Source organism: Anomaloglossus baeobatrachus, chromosome 9 (genome assembly GCF_048569485.1).
Source record: "Anomaloglossus baeobatrachus isolate aAnoBae1 chromosome 9, aAnoBae1.hap1, whole genome shotgun sequence".
Taxonomy (NCBI): Eukaryota; Metazoa; Chordata; class Amphibia; order Anura; family Aromobatidae; genus Anomaloglossus; species Anomaloglossus baeobatrachus.
Window position 1 is genome coordinate 85,129,245 of NC_134361.1, and position 12,616 is coordinate 85,141,860.

At 56.1% G+C, this 12,616-nt stretch overlaps 1 protein-coding gene across 1 annotated transcript; it reads right to left on the minus strand.

The window, feature by feature from the left end:
• Nucleotides 1-736: 736 nt before the first annotated feature.
• Nucleotides 737-12,406, minus strand: COX7B (cytochrome c oxidase subunit 7B). Its single transcript, XM_075322687.1, has 3 exons — nt 12,302-12,406; nt 2,931-3,055; nt 737-940 (listed from the first exon to the last, which is right to left on the minus strand). Exons 1-3 carry the CDS (start codon nt 12,336-12,338, stop codon nt 863-865), a joined length of 240 nt encoding a protein of 79 aa, XP_075178802.1. The 5' UTR covers nt 12,339-12,406; the 3' UTR covers nt 737-862.
• Nucleotides 12,407-12,616: the final 210 nt, after the last annotated feature.

The following is a 12,616-nucleotide window of genomic DNA, read 5'->3' on the forward strand; positions in this document are numbered from 1 at the left end:
ACCAGAGCTGACAGGTGGGCAAGATGATGGGTGGGAGATGCGCGCATAATTAGCCAACTCACGTGATCACCCCTGGCAACTACAGCCTGGAATGATCATGTGCAGCTATATTCACTGCCCCCTGCACGGGGGGCAGTGAATAAGTACAGTATACTCACTGGTCACTGCAGCATTGAGATGACCTCCTGTATGCCTGCCCGCTGATGTGTAGAGCGGTGAGCACAGCGATTATGTCAACACTGTGCGTGTGTGCACACGCACACACACACACCGATACTGCAGGGAACAGTGATCGGCTCCACACAGGTCAGCGGCGCTGCTGCTGGCACTGACAGGATGACGAGCGATGCTGCTGGAGTGAGGAAAGGAGAGTAAACATTTGGGGTTTTTTTGTGCGCCACAGGATGCAAGCCGTATACCAGAATGGGGGTATATACCAGAATGGGGGGTATATACAAGGCAAGAGAATCATTACCAGGATGGGGTACCTTAGTTAGAGAATTTGGGGACATTACCCCCATAAGTGTCAGCAGCAGATCCTCACCCCATAACAGTGTGTCATGACCACACTTTTTGCTTAATTTTATTTTCCTCTAAAACCAGGGTGCGCCTTATGGTCCAGTGCGTCTTATTGTTTCAAAAAAATACCGTATTTTGGACTATATGAAATAAGAGAACACAACCACAGAATTGACATTTGTAATACATTGCCGATTGAGAAAGAAATACTCTTACATTGCCATTTTGTTCCATATTTATTACAGCAGAGTCCTCCCCACCATGTGAAGGGACAATGAGGTTGCATATAAGGTATATACAAAGCACACACACTTGTTAAAAGTCTAGGACAGTGGTGTCTGTTCTATTGGTCCTTCCATTCCTTCGGGGTGACTTTACCAACCGGAGACAGATTCCAGCAAATTCCAGTTTGCGTTATCACCTAAAATGGGAATAGACACAAAGTCAACAAGCACCAATAAAACACAGGACTATACTGATCCATAACTCAGCATTAAAATAAGGAGATTATAATTAGCTTTAGGGTTTCATATCGGTACAGTATCTGAAAGTCACCACTTAGAGAGATGAAGGATGACAAAAGCACAATGGCAATAAAATCACCAGAACCATATAAAAGTCAGGGTTTCCCAGGTTACAGGGGCCAAAGTCCTTCCAAGACATTACATATTCCTCATTTATTGGTTTCATTTGTACAGAATGCTCAAATAGATTCTGCATCAAATGTAATTTCCCTTTGAAGCTTGCTTGTGCACCACATCAAGCCCCTCATCCCTGGCTCCATCACACAACCAGAGCCATTTTATTACCCTGCTCCCTGAACAAGTGTTGCATCCTCGAGCCTAAAAGGGGCTTTACATGCTACGTGTGACACCGCATGAACGAGGAACACCACCTTACCTGCATCCTCCGGCAACGAGGTGGGCGTCACTTTCTTTCGGCTGCTCTCCGCCCCTCTGCTTTTATTGGACGGCTGCTGAGTGACGTTGCTGTGACACCGCACGAACCGCCCCCTTAGAAAGGAGGCGGTTCGCCGGCCAAAGCGACATCGCTAGGCAGGTAAGTACGTGTGATGTGCAACAAATTGTTAGTTGCTGTGGGTTTTCAATGTTGCGGACACAACAAGAGCAGAAGATGCGAGGGCGCATGCACAAGAATAAAATAGCGGGGGGTAACAAGATCTTCACAAAGATGGCGTCGGAGATAAGCGCTATGTGCAGGCGCCAACTCCGACACCATCTTAGTGATGAAAAAGATGAATAGTAACATTAGCATAGTGTACAGAGAGAGGGAGGAACAACAGGCAGGCGGACGGGGGGGAAATCATATGAATACCCCCCCAGATATTATCTGCTCCTTTGCAGTTACCACTCAAGCCGCTGCCGATTTTTAAAACTTTACTTTCTTGGAATTGAAAACCTATACATCCGAGCTGACCACTAATGGGATGTAGAGAATCAGCCTGATAGAGCCAGTACAGCACTGGCTGTAGCTTATATACGAAAATCCTGATTGGTTCGTTCCCTCCCTTTAAAGCCTACAATTTTATGGGCAGGCAGGAACCTACTTCAAATTAAAATTGAAGACCATCTCAAGCTGGTGGGAAGAAGGTGTATCACACAGTAAAAAATTACTTTTATTCATGTTTTTGCTTTGCCATGATTTTGAGAGCTATTTTTCTGTTGAATGTGAGGGCTTGTTTTTTTTGTAGGACGAGTTGATTTTTTATTGGTATCACTTTTTGGGCAAAAGATTGATCGTATTCTTATTTTAGTAGCAGAATGAAAAACACCAGCAATTCAAGGTTTGTTTTTTTTAAATGCCATTCAGTGTGTGGTAAAATTAATGAGACTGATTCTGCACAACAAAAACAAATTTTATAAAGACTTGTTTTTGCATCGCTCTATTCGAATAACTAACGTTTTTCTTTTTCTACTGATTGAGCCGTTTGGTGGCTTGTTTTTTGCAGGACAAGATGTTTTCAGCTGTATCATTTTTACTTACATTCATCTTTTTGATCGCATTTTAATCCACTTTTTTCAGTTTTAGGAAACCTTTTGCCACTTTTTCTATGGTGTTCACTGACCATTTTATAGGTCAAGTGGTTCTGGAAGTGGCTATACCAAACGAGTACTTTGTTGTTTTTACAAGAATATACATATTTCTTGTTAGAATACGGAGCAGCTCCGGAACTGAGCATTTGCGGCCGCCTGCTGCCATCGGGACCAAAAACAGCTGATCGGCAGGGGTGCAGCATGTCAGACCCCGGCCGATCAGACAATTATGACCTATCCTAATTATAGGGCATCAATGTCAAAGTAGTGGACAACCCCTTTAAAATCACAAGTATAAGGACAATCCCTGTATTCACAGCCATATGTCTTTCATAGCCTGTCACCCCCAATACTTACATAGCTCCAGATGGAGACACAGAACAAAGCTCCAGATGCCAGAATCAGGCTTCCATACTTGTCATGAAAGTCAGGAGCAGCTCTATGATGTGTCTGTCTGGAGAGCGATCTCTGCACGCCGCGAGCTACAAGATAGAAGAAAAGTATACGCATCATATCATTCCCAGGCAACTCATCTGATCACTAGCAGGCAGGGCACCAAGATGTTATATTGTGGGGGGGGAGGTCCTGCACACGATACCTGCTGCCTTTCAAAATGAAGATCACATGAAATTTCAGTAAAGATACTAAGAATCTAAGGATAAAAAAAGATTCCAACCATAAAATGTTAAGAATTGTTCTCAGGCCATGTTCATATGTATTAAATCTGTCAGGATTCAGAGGCAGATGTTACACCCATCTATCTGGGTAGCCAGTGGCTCAGTGGGTAGCAAATCCCACCATGGACAACATCTGCTAGAAGGGTTTGTTCTCTCTGTGCCTTCTTGACTTTACTCAAATTTCCTTACACTTTAAACACATACTGATGTGTAGATTGTCAGCCCTGATGGGGACAGTGATGATGTTTGTACAGCGCTACGGAATATGATGGCGCTACATAAGCAAATAAAAAATACTGCCATCACTGCATGAGAACAGGTTATTTATAATGATTGTATAATCTCTATCAAGCTTAGTGGCGTAGATATACAAGAAATTCCATAGCCTGAAATCCATATTTATTGCATATTTCAATGGAGGGATAGGAAGCCGGCCTGATGCCTCTGACCTGTGAATAGGAGGAGTGCCACACCAGAGCTTTGTAAAGTGCTGGCTCTGAGGGGGCAGGCGACGCAGGGGACAGGTCCTGTGAATAGGAGAAGTGCCACACCAGAGCTTTGTAAAGTGCTCGCTCTGAGGGGGCAGGAGACACAGGGGACAGGTCCTCTGAATAGGAGGAGTGCCACACCAAAGCTTTGTAAAGTGCTGGCTCTGAGGGGGCAGGCGACGCAGGGGACAGGTCCTCTGAATAGGAGGAGTGCCACACCAGAGCTTTGTAAAGTGCTGGCTCTGAGGGGGCAGGCGACGCAGGGGACAGGTCCTGTGAATAGGAGGAGTGCCATACCAGAGCTTTGTAAAGTGCTGGCTCTGAGGGGGCAGGAGACGCAGGGGACAGGTCCTGTGAATAGGAGGAGTGCCACACCAGAGCTTTGTAGAGTGCTGGCTCTGAGGGGGCAGGAGACGCAGGGGACAGGTCCTGTGAATAGGAGGAGTGCCATAGCAGAGCTTTGTAAAGTGCTGGCTCTGAGGGGGCAGGAGACGCAGGGGACAGGTCCTGTGAATAGGAGGAGTGCCATACCAGAGCTTTGTAGAGTGCTGGCTCTGAGGGGGCAGGAGACGCAGGGGACAGGTCCTGTGAATAGGAGGAGTGCCATAGCAGAGCTTTGTAAAGTGCTGGCTCTGAGGTGGCAGGAGACGCAGGGGACAGGTCCTGTGAATAGGAGGAGTGCCACACCAGAGCTTTGTAGAGTGCTGGCTCTGAGGGGGCAGGAGACGCAGGGGACAGGTCCTGTGAATAGGAGGAGTGCCATATCAGAGCTTTGTAAAGTGCTAGCTCTGAGGGGGCAGGGGACAGGTCCTGTGAATAGGAGGAGTGCCATACCAGCGCTCTGTAAAGTGCTGGCTCTGAGGGGGCAGGAGACGCGACGCAGGGGACAGGTCCTGTGAATAGGAGGAGTGCCATAGCAGAGCTTTGTAAAGTGCTAGCTCTGAGGGGGCAGGGGACAGGTCCTGTGAATAGGAGGAGTGCCATACCAGCGCTCTGTAAAGTGCTGGCTTTGAGGGGGCAGGAGACGCAGAGCAGGATCTGTGGTTTGCCAGCATCTGGATCTGGATGCTTCCGACACTAGCCTTCATTGTCACAACCATAAATACACAAGTGTAAGTACACCAGTCAGCACAGTCACAATTACATACAGTACTCATCACTACTCGGCAGGTAACAACTGGGGGATGTTGTCTATAGCAATCAATGAAACTTCCATGCTGGGGCTACATAACTTTGGCTGTGGTTCGGGTTATGGAGCCAAAGCTCACGGTATGTTACTGCTGCATCACAATATAATGTAGATGAAGGGGCCGCACTGCAGCCTAAAGCCACGGGCAGGGAGCAAACAAAGCTAACCAGGTACAGACTTATGGCTGCACCTTGCACGTCCCCTGCATTACAGTGCACTACAGCAGCGTCACAGCAATACTCAGCCGCACAACATAAACGCAGTGTAGCTGCATCATTCTAGAAATAAGAGCAGTGTCCTGAGAATACTGAGCTTGTCTTCAATACACAGTCAGAAGGGCAATAAAGGGCACACTGGCCTCCAAGGGGATAGGGCCTGACAGCCGATACAGATCCCACCTACTGCTGGTTTACTAGAGAACTAGAGTAAGGGCAGGCCCAGCACACCGGACACAGGCAGTGAGCTAGGGCTCCACACATGATCTCTGCCGAGCAATGACAGCCCCACACGGCGCAGCCGACAGCGCCCCGCGGGGAGAGCCCTATACAGCGCAGGGGAGAGCCCTATACAGCGCAGGGGAGAGCCCTATACAGCGCAGGGGAGAGCCCTATACAGCGCAGGGGAGAGCCCTATACAGCGCAGGGGAGAGCCCTATACAGCGCAGGGGAGAGCCCTATACAGCGCAGGGGAGAGCCCTATACAGCGCAGGGGAGAGCCCTATACAGCGCAGGGGAGAGCCCTATACAGCGCAGGGGAGAGCCCTATACAGCGCAGGGGAGAGCCCTATACAGCGCAGGGGAGAGCCCTATACAGCGCAGGGGAGAGCCCTATACAGCGCAGGGGAGAGCCCTATACAGCGCAGGGGAGAGCCCTATACAGCGCAGGGGAGAGCCCTATACAGCGCAGGGGAGAGCCCTATACAGCGCAGGGGAGAGCCCTATACAGCGCAGGGGAGAGCCCTATACAGCGCAGGGGAGAGCCCTATACAGCGCAGGGGAGAGCCCTATACAGCGCAGGGGAGAGCCCTATACAGCGCAGGGGAGAGCCCTATACAGCGCAGGGGAGAGCCCTATACAGCGCAGGGGAGAGCCCTATACAGCGCAGGGGAGAGCCCTATACAGCGCAGGGGAGAGCCCTATACAGCGCAGGGGAGAGCCCTATACAGCGCAGGGGAGAGCCCTATACAGCGCAGGGGAGAGCCCTATACAGCGCAGGGGAGAGCCCTATACAGCGCAGGGGAGAGCCCTATACAGCGCAGGGGAGAGCCCTATACAGCGCAGGGGAGAGCCCTATACAGCGCAGGGGAGAGCCCTATACAGCGCAGGGGAGAGCCCTATACAGCGCAGGGGAGAGCCCTATACAGCGCAGGGGAGAGCCCTATACAGCGCAGGGGAGAGCCCTATACAGCGCAGGGGAGAGCCCTATACAGCGCAGGGGAGAGCCCTATACAGCGCAGGGGAGAGCCCTATACAGCGCAGGGGAGAGCCCTATACAGCGCAGGGGAGAGCCCTATACAGCGCAGGGGAGAGCCCTATACAGCGCAGGGGAGAGCCCTATACAGCGCAGGGGAGAGCCCTATACAGCGCAGGGGAGAGCCCTATACAGCGCAGGGGAGAGCCCTATACAGCGCAGGGGAGAGCCCTATACAGCGCAGGGGAGAGCCCTATACAGCGCAGGGGAGAGCCCTATACAGCGCAGGGGAGAGCCCTATACAGCGCAGGGGAGAGCCCTATACAGCGCAGGGGAGAGCCCTATACAGCGCAGGGGAGAGCCCTATACAGCGCAGGGGAGAGCCCTATACAGCGCAGGGGAGAGCCCTATACAGCGCAGGGGAGAGCCCTATACAGCGCAGGGGAGAGCCCTATACAGCGCAGGGGAGAGCCCTATACAGCGCAGGGGAGAGCCCTATACAGCGCAGGGGAGAGCCCTATACAGCGCAGGGGAGAGCCCTATACAGCGCAGGGGAGAGCCCTATACAGCGCAGGGGACAGCGCCCTGCGGGGAGAGCCCTATACAGCGCAGGGGAGAGCCCTATACAGCGCAGAGGAGAGCCCTATACAGCGCAGAGGAGAGCCCTATACAGCGCAGAGGAGAGCCCTATACAGCGCAGAGGAGAGCCCTATACAGCGCAGAGGAGAGCCCTATACAGCGCAGAGGAGAGCCCTATACAGCGCAGAGGAGAGCCCTATACAGCGCAGAGGAGAGCCCTATACAGCGCAGAGGAGAGCCCTATACAGCGCAGAGGAGAGCCCTATACAGCGCAGAGGAGAGCCCTATACAGCGCAGAGGAGAGCCCTATACAGCGCAGAGGAGAGCCCTATACAGCGCAGAGGAGAGCCCTATACAGCGCAGAGGAGAGCCCTATACAGCGCAGAGGAGAGCCCTATACAGCGCAGAGGAGAGCCCTATACAGCGCAGAGGAAAGCCCTATACAGCGCAGAGGAAAGCCCTATACAGCGCAGAGGAAAGCCCTATACAGCGCAGGGGAGAGCCCTATACAGCGCAGAGGACAGCGCCCTGCGGGGAGAGCCCTATACAGCGCAGAGGAGAGCCCTATACAGCGCAGGGGAGAGCCCTATACAGCGCAGGGGAGAGCCCTATACAGCGCAGGGGAGAGCCCTATACAGCGCAGGGGAGAGCGCCCTGCGGGGAGAGCCCTATACAGCGCAGAGGAGAGCCCTATACAGCGCAGAGGAGAGCCCTATACAGCGCAGAGGAGAGCCCTATACAGCGCAGAGGAGAGCCCTATACAGCGCAGAGGAGAGCCCTATACAGCGCAGAGGAGAGCCCTATACAGCGCAGAGGAGAGCCCTATACAGCGCAGAGGAGAGCCCTATACAGCGCAGAGGAGAGCCCTATACAGCGCAGAGGAGAGCCCTATACAGCGCAGAGGACAGCGCCTTGCGGGGAGAGCCCTATACAGCGCAGGGGAGAGCCCTATACAGCGCAGGGGAGAGCCCTATACAGCGCAGGGGAGAGCCCTATACAGCGCAGGGGAGAGCCCTATACAGCGCAGGGGAGAGCGCCCTGCGGGGAGAGCCCTATACAGCGCAGAGGAGAGCCCTATACAGCGCAGAGGAGAGCCCTATACAGCGCAGGGGAGAGCCCTATACAGCGCAGGGGAGAGCCCTATACAGCGCAGGGGAGAGCCCTATACAGCGCAGGGGAGAGCGCCCTGCGGGGAGAGCCCTATACAGCGCAGGGGAGAGCCCTATACAGCGCAGGGGAGAGCCCTATACAGCGCAGGGGAGAGCCCTATACAGCGCAGGGGAGAGCCCTATACAGCGCAGGGGAGAGCCCTATACAGCGCAGGGGAGAGCCCTATACAGCGCAGGGGACAGCGCCCTGCGGGGAGAGCCCTATACAGCGCAGAGGAGAGCCCTATACAGCGCAGAGGAGAGCCCTATACAGCGCAGAGGAGAGCCCTATACAGCGCAGAGGACAGCGCCCTGCGGGGAGAGCCCTATACAGCGCAGAGGAGAGCCCTATACAGCGCAGGGGAGAGCCCTATACAGCGCAGGGGAGAGCCCTATACAGCGCAGAGGACAGCGCCCTGCGGGGAGAGCCCTATACAGCGCAGAGGAGAGCCCTATACAGCGCAGAGGACAGCCCTATACAGCGCAGAGGACAGCCCTATACAGCGCAGAGGACAGCCCTATACAGCGCAGAGGACAGCCCTATACAGCGCAGAGGACAGCGCCTTGCGGGGAGAGCCCTATACAGCGCAGGGGAGAGCCCTATACAGCGCAGGGGAGAGCCCTATACAGCGCAGGGGAGAGCCCTATACAGCGCAGGGGAGAGCCCTATACAGCGCAGGGGAGAGCCCTATACAGCGCAGGGGAGAGCCCTATACAGCGCAGGGGAGAGCCCTATACAGCGCAGGGGAGAGCCCTATACAGCGCAGGGGAGAGCGCCCTGCGGGGAGAGCCCTATACAGCGCAGAGGAGAGCCCTATACAGCGCAGGGGAGAGCCCTATACAGCGCAGGGGAGAGCCCTATACAGCGCAGGGGAGAGCCCTATACAGCGCAGGGGAGAGCCCTATACAGCGCAGGGGAGAGCCCTATACAGCGCAGGGGAGAGCCCTATACAGCGCAGGGGAGAGCCCTATACAGCGCAGGGGAGAGCCCTATACAGCGCAGGGGAGAGCCCTATACAGCGCAGGGGAGAGCCCTATACAGCGCAGGGGAGAGCCCTATACAGCGCAGGGGAGAGCCCTATACAGCGCAGAGGACAGCGCCCTGCGGGGAGAGCCCTATACAGCGCAGAGGAGAGCCCTATACAGCGCAGGGGAGAGCGCCCTGCGGGGAGAGCCCTATACAGCGCAGGGGAGAGCCCTATACAGCGCAGGGGAGAGCCCTATACAGCGCAGGGGAGAGCCCTATACAGCGCAGGGGAGAGCCCTATACAGCGCAGGGGAGAGCCCTATACAGCGCAGGGGAGAGCCCTATACAGCGCAGGGGAGAGCCCTATACAGCGCAGGGGAGAGCCCTATACAGCGCAGAGGACAGCGCCCTGCGGGGAGAGCCCTATACAGCGCAGGGGAGAGCCCTATACAGCGCAGGGGAGAGCCCTATACAGCGCAGGGGAGAGCGCCCTGCGGGGAGAGCCCTATACAGCGCAGAGGAGAGCCCTATACAGCGCAGAGGAGAGCCCTATACAGCGCAGGGGAGAGCCCTATACAGCGCAGGGGAGAGCCCTATACAGCGCAGGGGAGAGCCCTATACAGCGCAGGGGAGAGCCCTATACAGCGCAGGGGAGAGCCCTATACAGCGCAGGGGAGAGCCCTATACAGCGCAGGGGAGAGCCCTATACAGCGCAGAGGACAGCGCCCTGCGGGGAGAGCCCTATACAGCGCAGGGGAGAGCCCTATACAGCGCAGAGGAGAGCCCTATACAGCGCAGAGGAGAGCCCTATACAGCGCAGAGGAGAGCCCTATACAGCGCAGAGGACAGCGCCTTGCGGGGAGAGCCCTATACAGCGCAGGGGAGAGCCCTATACAGCGCAGGGGAGAGCCCTATACAGCGCAGGGGAGAGCCCTATACAGCGCAGGGGAGAGCCCTATACAGCGCAGGGGAGAGCCCTATACAGCGCAGGGGAGAGCCCTATACAGCGCAGGGGAGAGCCCTATACAGCGCAGGGGAGAGCCCTATACAGCGCAGGGGAGAGCCCTATACAGCGCAGGGGAGAGCCCTATACAGCGCAGGGGAGAGCCCTATACAGCGCAGGGGAGAGCCCTATACAGCGCAGGGGAGAGCCCTATACAGCGCAGGGGAGAGCCCTATACAGCGCAGGGGAGAGCCCTATACAGCGCAGGGGAGAGCCCTATACAGCGCAGGGGAGAGCCCTATACAGCGCAGGGGAGAGCCCTATACAGCGCAGGGGAGAGCCCTATACAGCGCAGGGGAGAGCCCTATACAGCGCAGGGGAGAGCCCTATACAGCGCAGGGGAGAGCCCTATACAGCGCAGGGGAGAGCCCTATACAGCGCAGGGGAGAGCCCTATACAGCGCAGGGGAGAGCCCTATACAGCGCAGGGGAGAGCCCTATACAGCGCAGGGGAGAGCCCTATACAGCGCAGGGGAGAGCCCTATACAGCGCAGGGGAGAGCCCTATACAGCGCAGGGGAGAGCCCTATACAGCGCAGGGGAGAGCCCTATACAGCGCAGGGGAGAGCCCTATACAGCGCAGGGGAGAGCCCTATACAGCGCAGGGGAGAGCCCTATACAGCGCAGGGGAGAGCCCTATACAGCGCAGGGGAGAGCCCTATACAGCGCAGGGGAGAGCCCTATACAGCGCAGGGGAGAGCCCTATACAGCGCAGGGGAGAGCCCTATACAGCGCAGGGGAGAGCCCTATACAGCGCAGGGGAGAGCCCTATACAGCGCAGGGGAGAGCCCTATACAGCGCAGGGGAGAGCCCTATACAGCGCAGGGGAGAGCCCTATACAGCGCAGGGGAGAGCCCTATACAGCGCAGGGGAGAGCCCTATACAGCGCAGGGGAGAGCCCTATACAGCGCAGGGGAGAGCCCTATACAGCGCAGGGGAGAGCCCTATACAGCGCAGGGGAGAGCCCTATACAGCGCAGGGGAGAGCCCTATACAGCGCAGGGGAGAGCCCTATACAGCGCAGGGGAGAGCCCTATACAGCGCAGGGGAGAGCCCTATACAGCGCAGGGGAGAGCCCTATACAGCGCAGGGGAGAGCCCTATACAGCGCAGGGGAGAGCCCTATACAGCGCAGGGGAGAGCCCTATACAGCGCAGGGGAGAGCCCTATACAGCGCAGGGGAGAGCCCTATACAGCGCAGGGGAGAGCCCTATACAGCGCAGGGGAGAGCCCTATACAGCGCAGGGGAGAGCCCTATACAGCGCAGGGGAGAGCCCTATACAGCGCAGGGGAGAGCCCTATACAGCGCAGGGGAGAGCCCTATACAGCGCAGGGGAGAGCCCTATACAGCGCAGGGGAGAGCCCTATACAGCGCAGGGGAGAGCCCTATACAGCGCAGGGGAGAGCCCTATACAGCGCAGGGGAGAGCCCTATACAGCGCAGGGGAGAGCCCTATACAGCGCAGGGGAGAGCCCTATACAGCGCAGGGGAGAGCCCTATACAGCGCAGGGGAGAGCCCTATACAGCGCAGGGGAGAGCCCTATACAGCGCAGGGGAGAGCCCTATACAGCGCAGGGGAGAGCCCTATACAGCGCAGGGGAGAGCCCTATACAGCGCAGGGGAGAGCCCTATACAGCGCAGGGGAGAGCCCTATACAGCGCAGGGGAGAGCCCTATACAGCGCAGGGGAGAGCCCTATACAGCGCAGGGGAGAGCCCTATACAGCGCAGGGGAGAGCCCTATACAGCGCAGGGGAGAGCCCTATACAGCGCAGGGGAGAGCCCTATACAGCGCAGGGGAGAGCCCTATACAGCGCAGGGGAGAGCCCTATACAGCGCAGGGGAGAGCCCTATACAGCGCAGGGGAGAGCCCTATACAGCGCAGGGGAGAGCCCTATTCAGCGCAGGGGAGGGCCCTATACAGCGCAGGGGAGGGCCCTATACAGCGCAGGGGAGGGCCCTATACAGCGCAGGGGAGAGCCCTATACAGCGCAGGGGAGAGCCCTATACAGCGCAGGGGAGAGCCCTATACAGCGCAGGGGAGAGCCCTATACAGCGCAGGGGAGAGCCCTATACAGCGCAGAGGACAGTGCCCTGCGGGGAGAGCCCTATACAGCGCAGAGGACAGCGCCCTGCGGGGAGAGCCCTATACTTCACTACAGCAATGTCTTCATACACATAACAGGACGCCGGATCCGAGCAGCTATAGCCGCCGATGACAGACGCTCCGGGACAATGGTGGAGGACACAGCGGCCTCTGCCCCGCATCTTACCGGCCACAGACAGCGCGGACCTCGCCAGGGGGAACATGTCACCTGCTCACTGTACCCTTGAAGCAAATGAAGGAAAACAAAATGGCCATTCAGGATATCCTGACGTGGACACGCCTATTTGACGTCAGGACGGGCTAGTCCCGCCTGTACGCAATGCATGCCGGACCTTGTATTTCTCGTTCCGGATTTTAACACCATGTTTGAAATTGTAGGATTTTGCTTTTGTTGTTGCATTCTGTGAGGCAAATGCAGCCCCAATGTTACTGTATAGCAGTAAATAGCCATGTATAACACATCACATGTCCTGTGCTGCGC

Excerpts from the sequence above, each read along its gene's own strand:
- COX7B (XM_075322687.1), bottom strand. The coding sequence starts at position 12,338 with ATGTTCCCCCTGGCGAGGTCCGCGCTGTCTGTGGCCG. Across the intron at positions 3,056-12,301 it reads GTCCGCGCTGTCTGTGGCCG|CTCGCGGCGTGCAGAGATCG; the intron begins GTAAGATGCGGG and ends TCTATCTTGTAG. Across the intron at positions 941-2,930 it reads GTGTCTCCATCTGGAGCTAT|GTGATAACGCAAACTGGAAT; the intron begins GTAAGTATTGGG and ends TTCCCATTTTAG.